The 23,846-nt window shown below is 39.5% G+C and overlaps 1 protein-coding gene across 1 annotated transcript in view; it reads right to left on the bottom strand.

Moving 5' to 3' along the window:
• Nucleotides 1-23,846, bottom strand: part of fam184ab (family with sequence similarity 184 member Ab) — a 216,477-nt gene that overhangs the window by 74,090 nt on the left and 118,541 nt on the right. Inside the window, exons 9-12 of the mRNA XM_085372694.1 lie at nt 19,140-19,325; nt 4,163-4,285; nt 2,832-2,993; nt 265-386 (exon numbers count right to left, since the gene is read on the bottom strand). Of these exons, the coding sequence (XP_085228820.1) occupies nt 265-386; nt 2,832-2,993; nt 4,163-4,285; nt 19,140-19,325 (593 nt within the window). The remainder of the gene's footprint in view (nt 1-264; nt 387-2,831; nt 2,994-4,162; nt 4,286-19,139; nt 19,326-23,846) is intronic.

The raw sequence follows: 23,846 nt of genomic DNA, 5'->3' as shown, positions 1-23,846 counted from the left end.
GTGTGTGTGTTTACGTGCATTTGTGTGTGTGTTTAATCTACTAACAGCAGGAAATGAAAATAAGTAAATAAAAAGACAGAAATTACCCATCTGTTCTCAATTTCATACTCTGTTAAAAGAAAAGATGAAGACGGAGGATGCTATTGTTGCTTTTCCATTTAAAATACATACACACATTCTTGTTTTTCTATCTTACTGAGGACATCTAATTGACATCTAATTTTTAGTCCCCACAAAGACATCTAAACCGGTACACACACACACCTGAGTGTTTCAGTCCATTTGAGCTCCAGCTCCAGAGCCATCTTGTCCATCTTATGTTTTTCTTCTTCTTTGGTGGTGATGAGTTTGGCTTCATGCTGACGTTTTTGGGTCTCCAGCTCTCCCTGAGAGAAGGACACATTGGCTTCAGTTCACCATTGCAGTCTAAATCATATGTTACACTTAAACTCTGTGGTGTGCACATCACTTAAGATTCTCAACAAGTTTTGACCTGCCTAGCTGAAGTTTTGGTCTGACGTGCATGCTGTCTAAATGCCAGTCATGCACACATTCACAGCACCTGCAAGCTAAAGAGCCAGCTAACAAGGGAAGCAACAAAAAGGAAAAGTTGCTGAAGGCAGAATAATTTCAGCAGTGGTGTGAGACTGAGCAGCCTACGCCTTTACTGAGTGCAGAGAGAGAGACCCGTGTATTCACCATTAGATACTTTCTGTTTTCAAAGACTATGATTTGCATCATTACTATTTTGTCTTTTCTGTCTTTAAGGAACTTTCTACACATATATTGCGCTCTCATGTTCAGGCCCGTTAAACAGCCTGTGCAAAATTCTGAAAAATGTTATAAAGTTACTTCTTTGCTTTTACATCAGCATACATTTGGTCTTATTGAATTTCTCTGCACTACCTGCTCGTTAAACAGGTTGTCGTGAGTTGACTGTGCTGTAACCTTTGTGTAGAACTGTGATGTTTGGTTTTTCTTAGCAAACTAAGGTTTATGGGGACCAACTGTGTCTGACAAGGCAGAACGGAATGTATGTTCTTAATTACAGGGTGTAAGTAAGCTACAAATTTTCAGGTGCCCCAGTGTGCACCTTAGTGAAACCAAAGTTATGAAATTTATCTAAATTAACTTTAATCTCAATGATGGTGTCAGTGGTCAATCTGCATGCCCAAAAACAAGCTGAGTCAGATGTTTCCTGCACTGGATCCTCCATACTCTATGTAAAGGATAATGTGAGGTAATAGGCTAAATGAAAATATGATTTATGCTTTGTAGATGTTAATTTTGTGAACTGCTCTCCTTCTTCTCATTCATCTCTCAGGCTTTTCCACAACACAAGGAAGGCCAGTATGGGATGCCTTAAAAGTGACAATCAGTTATAGACAGCCTTTCACAAAGCATTGTGGGATATTAGGCCCAGTTTTCAATCAGGTTTTTCCTTTTTTAAGGAGAGAATCCAGCTTCGTAGGTGGATTTTTTGCAGGACAAAAAAATAAAGCTATGTAGTGTGACACTGCTAACAGACAGCACAACATGTTGGCTTCTGGCAATGTCAATCCTAACATCCTAACACAGCAGGGACACAGAAGCCATGCTAAAAATAGAAAAGGAGAAACTGCTACAACAAAATTTACGATTTTCTTTTTTTAAACCAGGACACTAATTTTTAAAAAGAGACATTGTTGCAGTGTTTCAAATATATTATTTTAGCACTTTGATGAGTACAAAGAAAAGAAAATGCTATCTGGTTACATAATGTTTAGGAGAAGGACAATCGTTATGGGTAAATAGCAGCACAGAAAAAAACAAAAAATGTTTATTTGATTTTAGAGTGAACTGTTGCTTCACAGATAAGTTAAGGTTCGAGGTTCATCCCAGGAAGTTGATTCTGTTCATCTGGACGTAGCGTTTCCATCCAAGTGACTTCTTCAGTCTCAGCTAACTGCAGGTTTCCCCAACCTTATAAACAGTACATTAGCATAATGACTGAAACTAGCACCACAGAATGAATATAATATACAAATTAACATACAAATTAATATACAAATTGTCATGACCATTGATCAACAGCTACTGATCAACAACCACTGATCAATGACCACTGATCAGTGGCGATGAATACCACTCACAGAGAGTTGGGGAATGGCTGCAATCACAGCATTTTAAGATGGTGAAAGATGTACCCTTAGGCCCCCTCCTCAAATCAGAGATGTTCTTTCCCTTTTCACATAAATTGCCTCTTTGACTCTCCGCTCAAACCAGCATTCCTCCCTGTCCAGGATGTGTGCATCCTCATCATTGAAAGAGTGTAGAGTGAAAGCCTGTAGGTGTAAATAGGTGCGAGTTAGCTCTTCTGTGTTGTGCCATCCGCTTTGCCAGAGGTTGTTTGGTTTCCCCGATGTATAAATCATGGAAATCTTAACAGCGTACACTACATTACTCTGTTTGTGCTGGGAGACCCGATCCTCAGGATGGGCCAATTAGTGGTGCAAGCGTGTTTGGGGGTTTGAAAGCCATAGAGATGCAGTGTTGAGAGAAAACGCGTCACAACTGTTCCGATACTCCTGACAAATAAGGGAACACTAAGGGTTTTCGCTTAGGCAGCAGTTGTTTATAAGGTTGGGGAAACCTGCAGTTGGTTGAGGCTGAAGAAGTCAGTGATGAGTGATGAAATGTTTCTCCCACTGAAAACACTACGTCCAGATAAACAGAATCAAGCTTTTGGGATTTCCTCACCTGGATGTTTGACCATGCATCAAGATGTTTGAGGTTAAGTATGCTGTTGTAAAGTTCAGTGCCCAGGCTGACGTGTGCTTTGTTTGCCTGACCTGCAGTGCAGTCAGCAGGTTGCTGGTCTCTCTCAGTCGGGCCCGTGTAGCATCCAGCTCCTCCAGCAGCTTGTCCTGCGCCTCCTTCAGTGTGGAGATCTGCCCCTCAGCTGTTTTAATATCATTCTCCCCCTGCTGTACTTCTTGCTGCAGCCGAGACACCTGCAGGGAGGACAGACAGACAGAGTGAGGCAGAGAGAATAGACTCTGTCCACACCCGCCTCTCTGTTACACTTCAGGCTGTAGCTCAGTGTGGCACCAACCTTTAAACTACATCAGCATTTTAGGCTCAGCGAGGTGGAATTTCCATCAAAAATACATTCAATGACTGTTTCCATTTCAGATTTTTAAATGAGCCAAGCCCATATATTTTTTTTGCTAACATAGCAAAATAGTTTTGCAATGCATCACATATTAATTTCCCCAAATGTCTGAAGTAGTGGCTAAAAATGTTTGCATAAAGTACCCCAAAAAACAACAACAAATAGTGGCAGCAGATTTATACTGAGGAAACCTTGAAACTGAAAACCATTTACTGATTCAGTGTTTTAGTATGCAATCAATTTAATTCATTCATAATCATTTGAGCTAAACTCTCATCTTTATTCTTTCTTGTTCAGCTACTTTACTACACAAGTACTAAAGTCTTGTTGTTTTGCAGCAGAGCTGATCTGACCTGCTCAGGTGCAGTCAGGTTCAAAAAGAATTAAAACTGAAGCTTTGGGTTTAAAGTTTTATAAAAAGAAATCTCGAACCCAGTTACCTCCTCTCCTGGGCTCAGTTTGAGTTTACAAGCTCTATTTTTTCACACACTTAATTTTTCTGTGTCCTTTAAGAGCGACGGAAGCTGTGATTCTTAGAAGCGATCCTCAGCTCATTTTTCAGGGGCTAACATGACTGAAATGTGTTTTTATTTCAGCTTAAAAACAGCAAGCAGTTTTTAACACTCTGGGAACACATTTTTTGAAAAGCTCAAGATTCAGATGTAGGTTTCTTAAACTTTCTGTGGTGAGAAAACTGACCGGAAGTTAAAACAACTGTAATAGTATATGTGTGTATTTAAAAAAAAAATCTAAACTTTTACCAAAGTGTGCACATACTTAAAGAAACTCCATGTGCTCAAGGACATCGCTTCATCTGATCTCAAGAACGGGCACTAAACTGATTTAAAAGGTCAAGAATAAAATTTAAACCTTTCAGTTTTTCTTCTTTCCATTGAGATGCTTCTGATCTGTTTTCAAAGTGTTCCTTTAACTTTTTTGAGCAGCGTATTTACACAATATATTGTTTGCACACTTGAACAGAAGTTTTACAAAGTCAATGTGTCGTACCTCCTCAGTGGCTGCATTGAGTTTGGACGTCAGCTCCTCCCTCAGCTCATCCAGCTGCTGCCTGAGCAGCGTCTTCTGCTCCTCCAGTGACTGACGCTCCCTCTCAAACTGCTGCTCCAGCTCCTGTGGAGAACGATCAATAACACAACACTGTCAAAAACAACAGGGAAACTTAGAAAGCCAAAGTGAGCTCAAGACCTTGGATGAAAAGTTTTTGCGCCTGAAGATTCCTTGAACCCTTATCTGTTTCCCTCAGATAAGTGACTCACATAAAGGGGAAACAGTACGAGTCGTGCATGATTTAGTTGAAGGTCGAAGTTAAATTTAATCAGTATTCACGGTATTTAGCGTCTGTAAAGATTTTGAGTCATACAGGTAATGCAATATCTGAGAGACGAGTCAGGGCAGAAATGATTCATAATTCAGATGAAATCTTGTTAAAAACGGTCACGATCAAACAGCAAGTCATTTTTCCACTAACCTACTGAGTACCAATTAATCTAAAATATAGCAAAAGCTGCAAAACCGAAGGCCAACATGAACAACCTTGGGCTCAGTGAATAGGAGACACTTGAGAGGAATTTGAAATACAACAAAATCGGCATAACTGTGCCACCAGTCCATTATAAGAAATGAAAAACACCAGCAAATACTTACAATTTTACATCAGGCTAATAAAAAAACAGCTTTATAATGAGCCAGGAAACATTGATGTTACTGCACATGTTCTACATACTCCCACCTAAAACTCAAAAAGTTTCAAACTGCATTGAAGCGCAAAAAGTTACAGCAATTATTTCAGTCGTAATAGTCCTGAGTGGCCTCTTCAGTGAATGTACCAGGGTGGAAGAGGTTAGAGAAAACCTTTGCAAAGGTTTTTGTTAGAATTTCCTAACTGAAAGTCAGTTTTGCAAACCACATCTAAAACAATCTAAAAGCCAAGGCAGTCGCTCTTTCATTTAAGAGTTTCACCAAAACTGTGCTATTATACCAAAGTTTTATACCAAAGGTTTAGCAGACATAATCTTTAACATCAGACAAAGTGATGCTAATGGGAACATTACTGTGAGTTCATGTTTACTAAATGAATGTTAGCCGATGTAGAGATGCTGTAGACTTGACGTGTCATTGTTTGCCAGCAAGCTGATGTGGGAGGGAGAGAAAAAATGGAGCCTATACACAGATTATTAAAACAGTGCATACAGCGGTGTTGCACTACACCAGTACTGATAAAATTTTTTTAATACTTCATAACAAACATCAATGTTGTGTTTTAAATACATACATTTGTATTTTGAGTACAAAAAAAAGGTGTGGCTAAACCACATATTAGATAAAGTTTTGTTATGTTATAGATTTTATTTTAAACTGATTTTTATTTTTGCTTGAGTATTTTGGAGTCTGTAGTACTTGTTATAATTTAGTTTTAGTTTTAGAGTTTAATTTGTTCCCTCAGTATTTCCTGTCTTATTCTCTTGTGTCAACCCACCTTTTATGTGTCTGCATTTCACCATTTAACAATTTTCCCTTCCTGTTTTATTTTGATAGTCTTTTGTCTCTAGTGTCTTGTGTTTAATTTTACTTCCCCTCCTGCCTCACTGCGTTTGATTATCTTCACCTGTGTTTTTTTTAATCTACCTATCCATCCATCCATCCATCCATACTATGTACTTTTTTTAGACTTTTTCCATCAGCTGAAATAAAAACTTGCTTTTGTTTGATTTAACCTATCTCCACATATCTACGTTTGGATTCCCTTTGCCTGCAGTTCATGACATGACATAAAGTTACATTTCTAAGAAACTACATGTCTACAGTGGAGTTTATATAGCAACACTGTAGTTATGGATTTACTGCAGTGCTGTAAAAAGACAACTCTGAGGCATTAATAAGGTAACTACAATTCATCTACAGGTGTATCTGAACCAGATTTCAGGTCACTCCATCAAACATTTGTTGATACATTTTACTGGTGACTAAAGAAGGATCCAGATCCAGATCCAGAACTTGCCTCCCTCTCTCTCCTTTGTTTGACATTACATTCACTGCATTCATCTGTACAAATTTCTAAATATACTTCAAACATTTTCATTGTCCTTGGCAGTCAGAAGAGAAAGCGCTCTTGCAATTGTCACCACTATAAAGCTTATTATGTCTTCTGATGAATGGGGAATGGTTTCTGTTATACTGAGCGATGATTGCTACTTTCCAAGGACAATTAGAGCTCAGGGAAATTGCTATAATGTCAAATAAAATTTGCCACCGTTATTCATTACACAGGAGGATGGAGTTTGTAACGGCGTGCAAAAACACTCTGACAAGTGTGACAGAGTCCCATAAAAATGAATGGGACTTTAAAAAATGTATTTGAATGGAAGAAAGAGTGAAAAATCACAGTAATTCATGTGTAATGCTTCATGACTTCTTACATTCCACTCTCTGCTTAGAGCATGGAAAGTTTCTCTGTTGTCATTCTGACAAATGTTACAATTGTTAGCTCACCTTGCATAGAAAGTGAATATTTAATGACACAAGAATGCATGTGTAAAAAAAAAAAAACCCTCTGCAATGTGTAATATTTTACACCAACATAACCAGTTAAAACATCACACATTGCTCCACTACTGGCTTCCCACAGCACAAAGGCTCAAATTAGTCTGACAGATGCTGTGAATCCTGCAAAAAACTGAAAATATACCAAAAAGACTTCAAAACATAACCCTAAACTAGAGCTGCATCTTTCTATTTTCTGCCCGGAGCCTGCTTCTGCCCCAGACCCCTGCAGAGAAAAATGAGGGCAAAAATCAGGACACAGAATAACTCTGTAGCAGTATGAGAACTGTATTTATTTTATATGTAGTTTATTTATTTTTTATTATTATAGGACACAATATGCAACATGAACCAAGAGATGCATTTATAGCCAAAGCTAGTCTGCAAGCCCCGTTCCTTGCACAGTAAATACAAACAGTAACAAACAGTGACCAAACAGTTACACAATCATTTAGTGACAGTATACTGAGAAAATTATACTCACAATAATGGGGAATAAGTGAGCCTACATTCACTCAGTGCCAATTAATTATGGTCCCTCCTTTTTGTGCCATTAAAAGGAGACTTCACCAACTATTCAGCTGCAAACCATAAAACAAAAACATTAAACTGAATATGGCACAATGACTCATCAGCCATCACAGTAAGGTAAGTACGACAGTCTTTCTGGGAGTTCTTACAGATGGCTGAAGAGGCCACAGTCTGGGCATAAGATGTGGTACATTTGTGCTGTGCACCAGTGTTAGAAAGGGGAGCTGGTGTGGTTGCTAGAAAGCATCTCATTATCACAGGGCATATGCAGGTTTCTACAATTTATGGGACTCTGGGGGCACACAATCGGTGAGAGCCTGCACTGCAGGGCCGACTGAGTCGACAAGCCGGCCTGGTCGAAATAAGGAAAGGGACATCTCGCCTTCCATCAAAGGCTGAAAACTTCCTGTATTTGCAGAAACAGCCGCCAATACAGAAGGATATACAGGAGGAGGTAAAATTGTATTTGACCAGATGCGTTCTGACCGTGTTTGTGATCCAGCCTCAGTTTGCTGAATTTACAAGAAACCTAAGAATTGGGGGGGGCACTTTAGCTCTAACTTTTAAAAATCCTTGGGGATTCTCACTATACTCAAGTAAGTATTAAGAAAAAACATTGAAATATTTCAATACTTCAAAGAAAACAAAAACTATCTTCTAGATAAAAAAAACATTTGTTTTAAAGTCCAACTTTTTTACTATTATTTAACCTTAAAAATCAGAGAATATTGTGTGAATTGCAGACTGTTTGGTGCTGAAACAGACAAAGTCAAATGGTGCAAAAAATAACAAAGAAATAAGAAATAATAAGAGAGAAGGAAATAATAAAGACATATCTATAGGCTCCATAGACTGTATATAAAAGATGGACAGAGCTTCCAGCTCTCATAAAAGAAGCAAAGACCTGCAACTTCTTTAAATGTAAAAAGAAGCCAGACTATGCATGGAAAAATGAACTTACTTTTCACCACATTTAATATCTCAGTAAACAGTTTATTGATATGTTTTTGGTCTCTAATTAATGACCAAGTCTTATTTTATAATAATAATAATGTATCTTTTATTGATCCCATTTAACCCATTCACTCAGTGAAGCAGTGGGCAGCCACCAATCTAGCGCCCGGGGAGCAGTGTGTTATACAACATGATGCTCATTGTGTTTTACACTGTGGCTTCCACCTTATTTAAATTAAGATGGACAAAATTCTCAACTCAAGATGTTAAAACAGAACAGAACTAACTAAAGGGGTGATGTCACAGTGACTGTCCATCTTGTATAGAAAGTCAGTGATTATGACACAGAAGGATTAATGTCATGCCAGGTAGCTTCATTTAGAGCGTGAGACAAAGGCAGAATAGATCCATTTAAATTCAAAATGCAGCCTCCTCACAGACAACTGTCATTATAATTTAAAGTGATGAAAGAATGAAGATGACGAAAGAAAAAATGATTAACTAGAAGTGATGAAACTTGGATCAGACAAAAGAATTAGGTGATGAAGATTCATTTCTTCTCATCTGTCTGCTCTGTCATTTTTGGAGAAAAGATGTAAAATTGTGAGTGAGTGAGACGGGAATGAATGCTGCTGGTCGCCCTCCTCCTCATCCTCCTCCCCATCACTCTTTAAATCTGAACAATTCTGCACACAGTGCTGACAGCATAATCATGAACAGGACTGAACAATGGCAAATTACTGTGCAGTTGAGAACGCAGTGGGAGGGAATAGGAAGCCATGTTAATCCCACAGCCGTGAAAATCCCACAGAGCCACGGAGGAGAAAGTCTTCGTATGGAATGCATATCTATAACTACAGAAATAATAACAGTCTTCTCTTAGCGCTGCTTTCCCATCTGATCCGGTCTACAGTGGAATATCATTTAAAACATCCTCATTATGCAACTTTGATGCAAGAGAATACTTGATCACTTGCTTTCACATGGCTGTGTGACTGGAATGAAGGACTCTTGAGATTAGGCATCATCACAAGGCTATTTCGGGCTGGTGGAACTGCATGCCACGGCTGCAGTCAAATCAGTGGTAGGCTGCGATTTGGAACAGCAAACCATAGGCTCATTAAATTGGTCCCAAGCCCAGTTTGTAATCCTAGGAGACAATTTCACTGTTTCATATCAGATACAAAGCTATTCTGTTGGTGCAGTATTCTTCGATACTAGGCACAAAAAAGGATGCCACCGATGATCATCTCCTGAAATTATCCAATATCAACTTGTATTTATTTATGCTTCAGCAACTGTTTTCATTGCACCTTTTACAACAATGACCATGTATACCTCTATGCTGCACTCTAGCTTATATTTGTGGGTCACTTCATTAGGTGTCCCCGTTCAGCTGCTCGTAAATGCAAATATCTAATCAGCCAATCAAATGTCAGCAACTCAGTGACTTTAGACATGTATGCATGGTCGAAGTAACCTGCTGAAGTTCAAACTGAGGATCAGAATCATGAAGAATGGTGATTCAAGTATGATTGTTGTCCAGCTGGACTGGTCAGAGTATTTCAGAAGCATTGGGAATTTTCCCAAAGAGTTTACAGCGTGATCAGAAAAAGAGGAAAAATCCAGTGAGCGGTAGTTCTCTGGGAGAAAATGTCTTGTTGATGCCACAGATCGGAAGAGGAAGTGGATCTGATAGGATGTCAAAATCAACCCAAATAACCACTTTTTACAAGTGAGGAATGCAGAAGAATGAACAAGACAAACAACAGCAGCAGAAGACCCCACAAGGTGCCACTGCTGTCAGATAGAAACAGGAAACTGAGGTCACATTTAACATGGGCTCATCAAAACTGGACAACAGAAACCTTCTGGTGAGCCTTGATGTCTTAATTGTGTCATTTGTACTTTGGCATGAACAGCATGAAAGCATGGATCCACCCTGCCTTGTGCCAGTGGTTCAGGCTGGTGCTCGAACTCTATTAGTGGGTGGGATATTATCTTGAGACACTTTGGGCTCCTTAGTATCAGAGGAGCACTGTTTAAACAGCCTACCCAAGTACTGCTGCTAACCACGTACACCCCTTATGACCACAGTGTACGCATCTTATGATGGCCACTTCAAGCAGGATAACACACCATGTCACAAAGTTTAGGTCATCTCAAACTGGATTTTTGAACGTGACAATGAATTCACTGGATTTAAATGACCTCCAAACATAGAAATTTAACAGAGCTCCTTTTGGTAGAAGACAAGACATCGTCCGTGTGCGGCTGACAAATCTGCAGGAAGTGTGTGATGCTGCCACGTCAATATGGACCAAAGGATCTGAGGAATGTTTCCAGCACCTTGTTGATTCTGTGCCCTGAAGAATTAAGAAAGTTCTGGGGAAAGTTCTTTTTTGCATTTATTTTTTGGCCTTTTTTCTACACATTTTTGGATTCTGTTGGTTTCTCACATTTTCTTGACTTTCTGTTTGATCTCTCTAGGTCTTGCCTCTTGGGTCCTAAACTACTGCTCTACATTCCTTATATCCAACTGTGACATCTGAATCAGGAGTTTTCTTTAAAGCACATTTACTAATGAACTTTGCAGCATTCATTTCAGACGAGAGGGAAATAAGAAACTCAGTGCTTTCCAAAAAGAAACTCATGTTCTTCTTAAGAGTTAAAAAAAAAAAGGTAATGGGGTAAAAATATATACCATAGAATATGCAGCAGACAAGCAGTGGGTAAAAGCGTCATCTAAGAACTGTGCATGTATGTGCTTAAGCTCTGTTAGGGAGGCCACACGCTGTTCTAAGTAAGTATCAGTAAAATATTGATGCTAGAAGTTTTAGAAACTCTCATATATGCACAGACACACACACACACACACACACACACTGTACTGGTTACCACAGCCATATCCTTGAGCCAATGCTCACATCTGTCTCCTTCAACATCAAATCATTTTGCCCTAAATTTGATCACTTTACTTACTTTATACCCTCCACTTGGAGTTTTATGTGCAGTAAATGTCATCCGTGTCCTGGTAAGACTGTGAATTTAAATATATTGGTCTTGCGCTCTTTTCAATGTCGAACTTTCAAAGCTTCTAACAAGCCTTATTTCCTCATTTATTTGAAAGACGACACCCCCCCCTAACAATTAACGTTGTCCTTTAAAGAAGCAAAAGCTTAAAAAGTTCCTTTTTTTACTATGTAGCTTGATGTTTTCTAACATGTGCATGCAATGTGTTAATCTAATTAATGTTTTATTGTTTCTGTAGCAGACACACTACAACAACTCGAGGAGCACTAGTTTAAGCATCTCCCTGAAATAGCACCTAACGCTTAAGACGCTCTTTGTCACCTATGTGACTCATCAGGCAGCATGAACTGTCTGCACATGTGGCTGTCATCAGCTGCCACTTCTTATTATACTTTGTTTTCATTGAGAACCTATTTTAAATGCCTGTTCTGGATCTGGTTGCTTTGTGACATAATAAAACTGACAAAACCTTCATCGGGTTATTCACATTCCTACCAGCTCAGATTAGGAGAGCCCAGAGGTGTTCCAGATTACATTTATAGGTGATAAATATAAATGCGCACCCACATCAGTAGGTTGCATTTCCTCCTTTGATTTTTGCCAGCTTCTTAGTCACAGTTATAGCATCATTTGATGTATTTTAGTCTATAGACAACAAAAGAAAATGCAACTGATGTCATATGTCGTGCCTGTGCTAGTTGGTGTACTACTTTGAATATGAGTAACAACATGTGCGCAGTAGTATCACCCTGTGATACATTTTTCTCTTGTTAGAGGACTTGCTTTTTGTTTGCATGCTGGTTTGTGTTTTAGCAATGACTGTCTTTCACATTGACACTGAAGTTAAAAAGACTCAAAGCCCTACCATTACCAGGTACACTCAGGCAGAGGTGGAAAGTAACTCAGTACAGTAATCAAGTACTATACTTGACAACACTTGACTTGCTAGTACTCAACTTTCTAATTTAAACGGTTCTTCTGCTTCACCTCAACATTTCAATTTTTGTACATTCATAAGAAAATACATTTATCTCTATTCATCTGTTTAGATTTTACAGTCTATTCCATGTGACTGATGGTTCCCAAACTTAGATTTTAACATTCTATTATTCTATTATTAACTTGTAACACCTATGTAATTTTCACAAATCCTTTTAGTAGACTGTTTAAGTATTAATAAGCAATAACACAAAGCTTAGGGCAAAGTTGGTAGAAGAGCACGGAACAATGTGGTTACAGTGATTCTTCTCTGAGAGCATGCAGGATATAACATCACTGCTCATCTCTGCCTTTATTATTACAACAGTGCAAGTCAGAAATGAAGCCGAATCAGCTGCTTGGCTGCATCACTCGGGGTCTGGGTACCTCTCACTGCTAACTCTGTGTGACCATTATATACCGTTTTACAGGTCCGCACAGAGCTTTGATGTTATTCTTGCAGTCGCGGGTTGTTGTTTCTTGCATGAGCGCAGCGCTCTCTTTACTTTCTTGTCACTTTTACATGTTTGCCAGTGTTTCACGTTTGCTTCTTTGTACGTCTGCAAATGTGACTTTCTTCTTCGCTCTTTTTAGCAAGAAGATGTAATCATCGCTCCTCAGCAGTCATAAATCACTCTAATACTTTTGCCTCATCTTCCACATGAACTGTCATGAAAAGCCGCTGTTGTGCAACGCACATAAAAAACTATGCTGGAACATTTTTCCTACCCCCCCCAAATCACGCAGACAATCGAGGAACTTATGTAGCTTATTGTTTGATTAATAACTATGATGTAATTACTGAATTACTCCATTACAGAGCCAGAATATCAATGATGTGGCTCATCCGGTTCGCAATCCATCACAATTCACAGGTTCTTGCCAGTAAAATGACAACTGTGACCTTGAGCACACTTTGGGTGAAGACCCATTAGTTGATCACTGTCTGCAAGTCTCTGACCAATACCCAACACTGACTACAGTATATCCATCACTTTCTGCAGATTAAATACTGTAATCTTAGTTTACTTGCCTTTATATGAGGAGTAATTTCAGGTATAATGATCCCGTCAGTGCTGTCATCCGATAGGGAAAAATGTGAAGATTTTCAGCACTATGAAAAGTGAAAACCATCAGGTTGTGAGAGCCTAACTCACCAATCTCAATATCCAAAAGAAACTTTAATCAAACCTTCATCAGTCCCGGATTGCTAAACTGATTCGTGCGTACTACACAATACGAAACATTTCAGTAAACAATGCATGAACAGTCACAGACTTTAGTAAGCACAAACTTCAAAATTAGGGAAAAAACTCCAAACATCACAGCCCACTGCTCTGTCTATCATCATCTTTCAAACAGATTTTCAATTTCAAACGTTCTTCAGCCTCTCTGAGAGAATCACATCTGCTCTTCCTCTTACACACAGGAAAAACTGCGCTCTTTGTATTCACGAGACTGACAGTCTTGTGACAACAATAAACTGAAAATGTTAGTCGGATCTTTTTCCACCGCCTGAGAGGAAGCGTTTCAAAGAGGGGCATCACCTGAAATTCAATATGAAATTAACTGAATACCGAAGCCAGTATTCAGCATTTCTTTACATTTTTGGCATCAGCAGAAAAAAGCTATTGAAACAGTATTTAGACCTTTGTGAAAAACATGTTACAAAGTGTCTAGGAAAACACAGCATGTATCTTCTTTATAGCTCTTGCGGCAGTGAATAAAGGAGAGTTTTTGTACAGATTGCAGAAACAGGCTTGTGATAAGTTACTTGTTAGTAATCCACACACACAACTTACATAAGATCATTTGTGGAGAGGTAAATGAGTATGGCTCACAGTACAGGACTATATTAATAATTGGGAATAGGAAAAACTTTCATTTTCAACCTAGATTGTTAATAATCAACATAAATCCCCCCCCACCACCACCACCACCACCACCACCACACACACACACACACACACACACACACACAACTGCAACCTACTGTAACTGTAGCCAGTGGTATAGAAAAACATATGCAACATAATGCGGGCTGTCTGTCATTCCACTCGTTCGCTAATGAATACAACATGAGCAGACTGAATTATCTGACAGGACCACATCCTTTGGCAGGCCGCAGATCCTTAGTGCAAAGAACCCGAGCGAGCCGACAGCTTGTATTTTGACTGAGTCGTTCCTGATTATCTGTCTGCTCATCGTTTTATAATATCAACTCTAACTACACGGTTATTTGCAGTAGGTGCCTCCCGGGTTATGATAAAGTTTTGTAACAACATGTCACCACTTATAACTGTGACTTAGAGGTAGAGCAAATTTCAAACAGGGAGGACGTTCGTCAAACAATCCAGGTGAGCAGCAAAAAGGAAACAAAAAAATACACAAGAACAATGGAAACAAGAGAAATACTACAAAGTATAAAGTAGAAATAAAACACTGACTTGAGGGAGTCTGTTGCTGCCTGGGTTAATAATAGCTAAAGTCCAAACGGGACACCGAATCTGATCCAATTCATCAGATTTCTATCATCAGTTTTGTGATCTAGTGTACATTTTTATCCCTGTCAGGTTACCGCTGACAGGGATAAGCGGAAGAGAGCGGATGGATGGATGGAGGTTACCGCTGAATAATTAGATTTCAAAATGAAATATAAAAACTTGACGACAGAAAGTATATCATACATAAGTATGATATACTTTATGTCAAACTTTTATTCTGTACATGATGACAACAGGGTGACACAAGCTGATTATTAATGACTGTTCTCTTTCCTCCTTATTTAAAAAATCAGCATTGACTTGTGTTCATATTCCTCAGTCGTTTGAGTTGCCATGGTGAATTGTGATATCACTGTTTTATGTGTTATAAACTACATAAAACTACACGTACTTCAGCTAGTTTGAAAGTAAATTTAATCTCAAAGTTTAGCTCTCCAGACAGCAAATTTTCCATCACATACTCTATATAACCTACAATATGTCTGTGAAGGTTCTCAGTCATCCAGGTCATCGTAGTCAAAGGAGCTTGCAAAGGGAGGAGGGAGGACAGACGCAACAACATTGTCATCCCCTATGTAGCCGGCGTATCAGAGAAACTCAGGAGAGTTTTCTCCAAGCATGACATCCCAGTGTATTTCAGACCCAGCAACACGCTCAGACAGAAACTGGTTCACCCGAAAGACAAAACGCCAAAACACAAACTTAACAATGTGGTGTATGCTGTACAGTGCAGCGAGGAATGCTCAGACCTCTACATTGGAGAGACCAAACAGCCACTTCACAAGCGCATGGCACAAAACAGAAGAGCCACCTCCACAGGACAAGACTCAGCAGTCCATCTGCATCTTAAGGATAAAGGACACTCTTTCGAGGATGCCAATGTTCACATTTTGGACAGAGAGGACAGATGGTTTGAAAGAGGAGTGAAAGAAGCCATCTATGTCCACTGTGAGCGACCATCTTTGAACAGAGGCGGGGGTTTACGACACCAACTCTCTGCCATCTATAATCCAGTTTTGAGATCCCTTCCCAGACGCCTTAACGCCCACCCACATCCTGGGCCATCTGACCTCAGGAATTCGCATGATAAGGTGGGGCCAGGTTTCACAATGAACACACCCGAAACTCTGGCTGATTGGGACCCACACCCAGTTTCACACCTTGGCTCAGGCGATTAGAGGATCATCAGGGGGTCCTTTTGTCCCTCTGTGGGGGGTTACTCCCACTAGGTTTATATCTGGGACTCTCCACCATTTGACCTTAGAACTGAAGAAGCTTCTCGGATGAGAGGTGAAACGTCTTCAAGCAACTTAAAGAAGTCCAGACGCTTTATTTGCAAGCTCCTTTGATAACCTACAATACTCTACCTGCTGTGTAGCAAATGGTAGAGAGGAAATTACTGATAAACACAGAGGGTCATTTAGGAGCGAGAGAAAAATATTTCCTTCTGCAGTTAGCAGACCACAAACAAGAGAGTGAATATTGGACAACAGTCTAAATAAATAATGAAGTTACTCTGTAAGATGTCAGATCGTATCAGACTGCTGCAGTCAAAGGTTAGAGAAGCGTGTCTACTACAAGATCAATGGATCAGTCCCCGGTCATCTCTCTCGTCAACACCACTGCTCCGCTGATGCTGTTTCAGCCTACAGCTATGTGCAAGTGAAACTTTCCTTAAAAAATACATGCTAAATCAAGTTGGTCAAGTTAGTTTGTTAAAAATTATTTCCTGAAGACTAATCCATCCATCCATCCAATCCAATCCAACTTTATTTATATAGCACTTTTAAAAACAACAAAGTTGACCAAAGTGCTTTCCAATAATAAAACAGAGATAGCAGTTAAAAACCATACTTTAAGCATACAATGAAATCAATAAACAAAATAAATATATAATTGAAAAAGATAAAAATAAATCAGTGTATATATTAAATATCACAACATGAGTAGAATAAACAATAAGATATACAATGAATAAGATTAACAAGGTGGAAAGATTAAGAATGATCAACAGCTGACTAAAAACTGACTACAAACTGACTCTGATAATACTCCTAGAAAGCCTTTGAAAAAAAGTGTGTCTTTAAAAGTGATTTAAACATTTCAAGTGTTGGGGCCAGCCTGATATGGAGGGGCAGTTTGTTCCATAGTTTGGGGGCCACAACAGCGAAAGCTCGGTCCCCTCGGTGTTTCAGTCTCGACATGGGGACAGCAAGGAGTGACTGGTCAGATGATCTCTCAGATCATCTGACCAGTCTGACCAGTCAGACCAGTGTCCTTTAACCATGCAGATTAAAGGACACCAGCATCTTACTTACCAAACATTTTTGTATTAGATGAGGTCAGTACCTGAAGCCAACGAGTTGCTTGTCATCTTGAGCAGTTCACCATCTCCTTCTTTCACTTTATTTCTGATTGAATGCAACATTTGACAACTCTAGCTTTTCAACATGTGCAGTTCTAGGGAATTCAACAGTAATGGCAAAGTTTGTAATAAAGCTGCCCAAGCCTTTACTGGACGAAGAGTGGCCCTTTTACCATACATTTTATACAGTTGTCCTAGGTGTGCGTGCCACCAAGATGTCTGATGGCCTAGCCCCCCCCAAAAAATCACCACAGAAGGTTTTGGTTAAACGTATTTAACCTCCCAGTGACTAGTATGCAGCTGATTAGCTCAAAACCGTGCAACAAGTTCACACTAGTTAGCAAGCTAATATTAGTGGGCTGAGATCACAGACACTATAAAAGATGAACACAGCTTTTGGGCCTGAAATTTAAGTTAATGCAAAAGCACCTTAACCGTGATTCTTTTTATTGGTCAGCCAGGAACCACTGCACTAGAAAAACTGGGGAAATGGCCCTCAGCTCACTCTCCCTGTGACCTCACTAAACATTTCCTGATATGTTTATGGGCCCAATCACTAGTTTCTAATCATCGCAAACAGCAACTCGGGCCCACTACCTTCCATTATTAACCCAATTACCTGTACTGCTGTCACTGTCAGCAGGCACCAGTAGACACTGTCACTATGATTTCCCATCACAGTAATGGCGACTGTGCTGGATGGTGGAGCACACAAATCGGCGATAGCAAGGCACCACGCGATGACCATGTTTTGACATATTTTTAGCTGCACATTGTCTTGTGACTAAAATATTACCAAAGCTCAAAAGTGCATAAAGTTAAAAAAAAAATCTAATGCATCAGAACAAATAAAAATACTTATGCACCAAAAGTTAATTTACTGTCACATCTGGTGTCCATCAGAAATTCTTCGAAAAACAGAATGTTTACGGCTTGAGAATAGCTCCGGGCCTGATGATGCAGGATCAACAGCTGTTCACATTCCTTCGGCTTCGAGCAATAATCGCTGATTACTCAAGATGCGGCAATCACAAAATAAACCCCTGTTGATTTTCATTCATTGTGCCCTGTGAACCCACCATCTGATCCATCCATGTTTTAAAGCTGCAGTATACAAAAGTGTTTTTAGAAAGTGACATGACATAAAAACACTCAAACACACTGGGCTTTAACACTCAAAAAATGCATAAACATGCTTATTTGTTCGTGATATTGTCCCAGCTACAGTCAGCAGATTAGACAGGCGACCCACACAAACAACAACAACACTAAGGCCGGCTAACAGCAGCACTTCTCAACAGAAAGGTTCTGTACATCCTCAACAACTCACCTCAGTATTGGAGAGAAATAAGCTTCACTGACTCCAGAGGCTCCACATGGACACCCAGCTGACATAAACAGCAGACTGACAGAGTTGTTTGTACCTACAGCCGCCATAATTAGGATTACGCACTTAAATTTCAGAGGAGTAAAAAAACAGAAATGGACGGCAATCAGCAAGCTACTGACATCTACAGCAGTGGTGAGATTTCACAAACTGTACCTTTAACTCTATGTTTTTTGGCTTGTTTTAACAGACAAAGGAAGAAAACTTGAGATGCACTGGTTTAGCCCATTCAACCCACTATTTTCTTTAAACTACTGCACCGAGGCTAGTGTGAAATTTGCTCAAGTCCCTCCTCACAGGCTACATTTTAGTAAAGCCTGAAAACAGAGGCCAGAGGCACTGCAGAATTCTAGTTTCCTCTCCAACTACTTCGGTTTCAACCTGCTGGATTATCTATTTTTTTTTAAATAACTACACCAGCTTTAAATGTAGTCGTTTCTTCTTTGTAGTTGGGACCTTTGTTATGATTGCATGTGTCAGATGCTTCACTTCATAATAAGGCTCTGGTCTGGAAGAACCTTCGTCATATCAGAGGTGTACACTGGAACATTTACAATAAAGGGCCCAGGCCAGCCCTGTATGTCTTTCTGTCCTTGAAAACAATGAAAACATGTCCCTGTGTGTGTGTGTGTGTGTGTGTGTGTGTGTGTGTGTGTGTGTGTGTGTACTCACAGCCAGGAGGCGGTTCTTGTCCTTCTCGGCGTTGTTGAGAGCGGTCTCCAGGGTCACCCTGTTCTTCTTGGCGACTTCCTCCAGAGCTCGAGCTTGGCTCTCCTTCATTTGGCTGGTCTCCTCTTCGTATCGAGCTCGCAGACTGTTCACGTCCTTCTCGTGGGACACTTTCTCATCACGGAGGGTCTAAAAAACACCGAAAACGCACGTGCGAACTTAAATTATGCTCAAAGGTGAGCGCTGCGATAGACGATAGACAGACACAGAGCTCGGGCTGACATTCACAACATATGCTGCATTATTCAGCCATATTGCCACCGTTTGCTTGGGGATAATCCTCCAGGCTGCCTCTATACAGTGCTACTCTTTCTCGCCACGTCACTCTCATGTGTTATTCTTTGAACAGTAAAAGTTGATAAAGCCTGGGCACAGCCTATCTGGGATTACTGATAATGGGGTTATTGATTAGGACACAATGAAGCCCATTATCAGTCTCAAAAGTAAAGATACAATCGTTTGGATTCTAGATGTCCAACGGTCTTTATCACACTGGTGTTCAGGTATTGTGTTTTTTAAGTATGCTAAAGCAGTCTAGCTGATAACAGGAGAACTTCTTTTTACTCATTATTTAAACAGTAGGTCTTTGAGTTCATGCAGAAAGAAACAAACAGACTTTGGGATGTTTTGTAGTGAAGTCCCAAGTGAAATGAACAGCTGCTGATTGAAGACTCTGACCAACACGTTTTAAACATTGTAAAACGATCTTTAATATAGGCAGGCATGTAATATTATGTTTGACAAAAATGTAACTAAATTAGGTGCACAGAAACTATATTTGACTCTGCAGTGGGACATCGCAAGATGATGACAACAGCGTATAATACGGTGACCTTTGGGATAAAATAAGAAGCAGCAATACGGAGACCAAACAGTTCAGGATATGTTGACCTGATCGTGTGGCTGTTTTCACTTTTTTTTTTCTTTTCTTGTTTTCTTGGACAAGTCCAAATATCAACTTTGGTGTCCATACAGGAAACAGTTTTGATGATCTATAGTGTCACTTTACATATGAATTATTTGTTTAAGGCAAACACATCAGCAGTGTTAGTTTTAGTCATAATGCATTTTGGCTTACTACAAAACCTCCTAGTGGTAAAATGTCAATGTACCAGTGTTGTACACTCATTCAAACAATCAACTATGGTTAGAAGTGCTTCACAAGTACCTGGATGATGTACAGTCAAACAAGTAAGTAAAACTCTTGCCCTTCTTGCCTGCAGGAAAGAGAGGGACCTGAGAAATTTTCAACCAAGTTACAAGAGCTAGCAAGACAATCACAATTCTCAGTGTCATCTATGTACATTAAGTGCACAACTTAGATCATTTAATTTGAGACAACACTGTGTCAAAGTTTACAAACTGCACTTGCAACTGAACTAATGAGTACTGTAAAAAATGCTCATCTGTATAGATAAATCCAATAGTAATTTTAAATTTAAGAAAAAAGTGAAAATTTGTTCAAAACGAACTTCTAATGCGACCCACTGATGAGTTACAGACGTGACAGATGTTTAAGAGGAGGAAAAACATTAAAAAGCCTGAAATTCCAAGTTAAAATGCTAAGTTAATGAGTATAAACACAAAAAAAATATGTAATGAGCATCATTTAAAGAATGAATATAAGTTATCAGCAGTGATTTATGTGTGGATGAAATGAGAGGAGAAGCTGTAGAATAGCAGAGCAAGGAGGCAGAAAATGCAGTGAAGAACAGATGTAGAAAAGATGTTGTTTAGAGAGACACAAGGAGAACGAATGAAGTCCTGCAGAGTTAGGTTGTTGTCAGGCTCTATAAACTGTGTAACTCAGAGATGAGCAGACAGGCAAGAACAAATGCCCTCTGTACCCAGCAACAGTGCACTGGGTTTGTCATTGGGAAGCTATTATAGTATGAATCAAGGCTACAGTCAAAAAATAGTGATTTTCAGGGGAAACAGACAAAACAGACAAAAAAAAATTAATATGCAAGCGCTAAAGTTTGGTTTTAATCAGGAGAGCAGCTGTTTCCTCTTTGCATGGCTTTAACAAAACTTTAATTGGCTAAACTTCGCCAAAAAAAAGTCACAAGGGAACTGTAATACACATGAGCTGAGCTGACTCACACAGTGAGCGATCTGAGGGAACATATCCTATTAAAGACTATACCAAGATTATCTGACTACTAATGAGATTAGAGTTAAAATCAGCAGCTCTGTTTCCAGCTTTAAATTTCTGTTCGTTGTGTGTCTCGGATTAAAAAACTGTAGCTAAAGGTGTAGATAAAGTTAACATGTGGGCTCTGGTTGTGGAGCTGGGTAGGTTCCTGGTTTCTTTGCGCACTAACAAGAGATTGGCACCACACCAATCATCTGGTGGCAGTAGCACATCAGGGCGTACTACAGGCAGACATAAAAGGGATGGCAGGAAGAAAACTTGAAAGTAACTGATAAAAATAATTTTTAAAATAAGGTTATATATATTTTTAAATTTAAATTTGCTCAGTCTCAGGAGTCCACACACTGAATTTCAGGTAGGCCATTAAAGGCTCTGACAGCATTTTTACTGATGACAAGCGTATGCGTTATTTGATGGTTATTTTATTAAAATAAATAAATAAAGAGGCTAAGTGGCTGGTAATAGAAGCGAGGGATTAGCTGAGTGAACAATTAATCTTTGGCACCACAAATATATGTTTGTTAAACTAATTGCAAATGTCATCAGTGTCACCGACTCACTGTTGGGTTACGCAGCCACCCGTCACTTACCCAGGGTTGCACTGTACACTGCACTGTAGCCGCGACAGCTCCCCTCCCCTCTCGCTAATTGCTGTAATAGATGTAAACAAGCAGGGTGGGAGGTGGAGCAGATGACATCTAGTAAAACTTCTGCAGTCCACCAGTCTACTTTGATGTAGCGAATGAAAGGTTGAATGTAGCGTTTGAGTCCGGCCTGTCATATAGACTATGCCAGCCTTAATTAATTTCAAATCAAACTATCAATATATATCACATTTTACAAAAAAATCCCGTTAACTGTTTAGGAATTACAGACATTTTTAAATACAGATCACATTTTTAGAGGTTCAAAAGTAATTGGAGGATTCACAAGCAGTTTCATAGCTTAGTTATTATTATATAACAAATGAAGCAGACATAATATCTGAAGTTGAATTAAAATGTTGAATTTCACGTGTCTCAGCAAGACACACGAGACAACTAAGGTGGATGAAGACAGAATTAATTCCATGGTTAAGAGAAGTAACATCTAACCAAGCTAAGAACACCTTTGAGCAGATAGCTGGTACCTCCATCTGATCCTATCACTAATATCATCCTCTGTCACACCAACCTTCTGCATGTCCTCCTTCACTATACCTGTGAATCTTTTCTGTGGTCTCTGGCAGCTCCACATTTAAAATACTTAGCCTAATATGCACTCTCTCTCATCTGCACATGTCAAAACCATCTCAGCCTTCCCTCGTTTGAACTTTATCTCCAAACAGCTCAACCTCAGCTGTCCCTCTGATGCACTCATTTCTAATTTCTAAACATACATCAAATCAGGACTCACTACCATCTTGTAAACCTTCCCTTTCAGTCTTGCTGATATTCTTCTGTCACAAATCACCTGACCTACTCCTCCCTGTATGCACTTTCTTCTTCACCCCTCCTGTGCACTGTCCATTACTTTGAATGGTTGACCCCAAGTATTCCAACTCATCTACCTTCACTAACTCTACCAATTTTATGTTTATCTTTCCACCTGTCTCCCTTTCATTCACACACATGTTCTGTTTTGTTTCATTGTTTCATTCTGTTGTTTGCTTCATTCCTCCTCTCTCCAGAGCATACCTCCACCTCTCCAGACTCTGCTTCCTACTCTCCTTACAGATCATAATATCATCTGTGATCATCAGCGTTCACAGAAACTCCTCCCTGAGCTCAGCTGTCAACCTGTCCATCATGACCACAAACAAGTAGGGGCTCTGAGCAGATTTAATCTCACCCCAACTTGAACCCATCTGTCACTCTTACCACACACCTCACCAGTGTCTTGCTGTCCTCATAAATGTCCTGTACCTCCCCTCACATAACTTCTCTGACGGCTCATCAACTTTGTCCATCTATAGTGTGTCCAGCTTCACATACAACTGACTGTAAGCTTTTCCTTTGCCACCTCACTCTTTCTTGAACGCCTACCCTCCCAGTACTCCGGTGTACTATTTTTAATCTCCATGCTATCTCACTTTTCCACCCTCTTCCCTTGATATTCTCACTCTGATAACAAAATTTATATCAATGGACATAAGTGGAGCCTTGCATGGTGGTGGATGCAGAAACTATAACATTGTTGTTGGTTTATTAGATGGAGAGACATCTGTATCGGCATCTCATGGTATTAAAAATCATATCCTATGACATACTAATACCCTAGTGTTCTATATACTTTAATGGCAGTAAATTTACTGCTTCAGAATTAATAGCGTAATAGCTCCCCAGCCTATTTAGTGATACTAAATGCTTACATAACCACAGAGAGCCCATTACAAATTATATTCACTCATTACAAATTAAATGTTTGCTTAAGTGTGATAAACGTAATGTGTAAAACTCTTCCTTTGTCCACTAAACTAAACTCTAGAAATACTAGGCTTAAGAAAAATGTGAATA

The sequence above is a fragment of the Diplotaxodon limnothrissa genome, linkage group LG15 (genome assembly GCF_057381915.1).
Source record: "Diplotaxodon limnothrissa isolate DT_005_m linkage group LG15, D_limnothrissa_male_GT1.1, whole genome shotgun sequence".
In the NCBI taxonomy this organism is placed as follows: domain Eukaryota; kingdom Metazoa; phylum Chordata; class Actinopteri; order Cichliformes; family Cichlidae; genus Diplotaxodon; species Diplotaxodon limnothrissa.
This window is presented reverse-complemented; position numbering and strand designations above follow the sequence as displayed.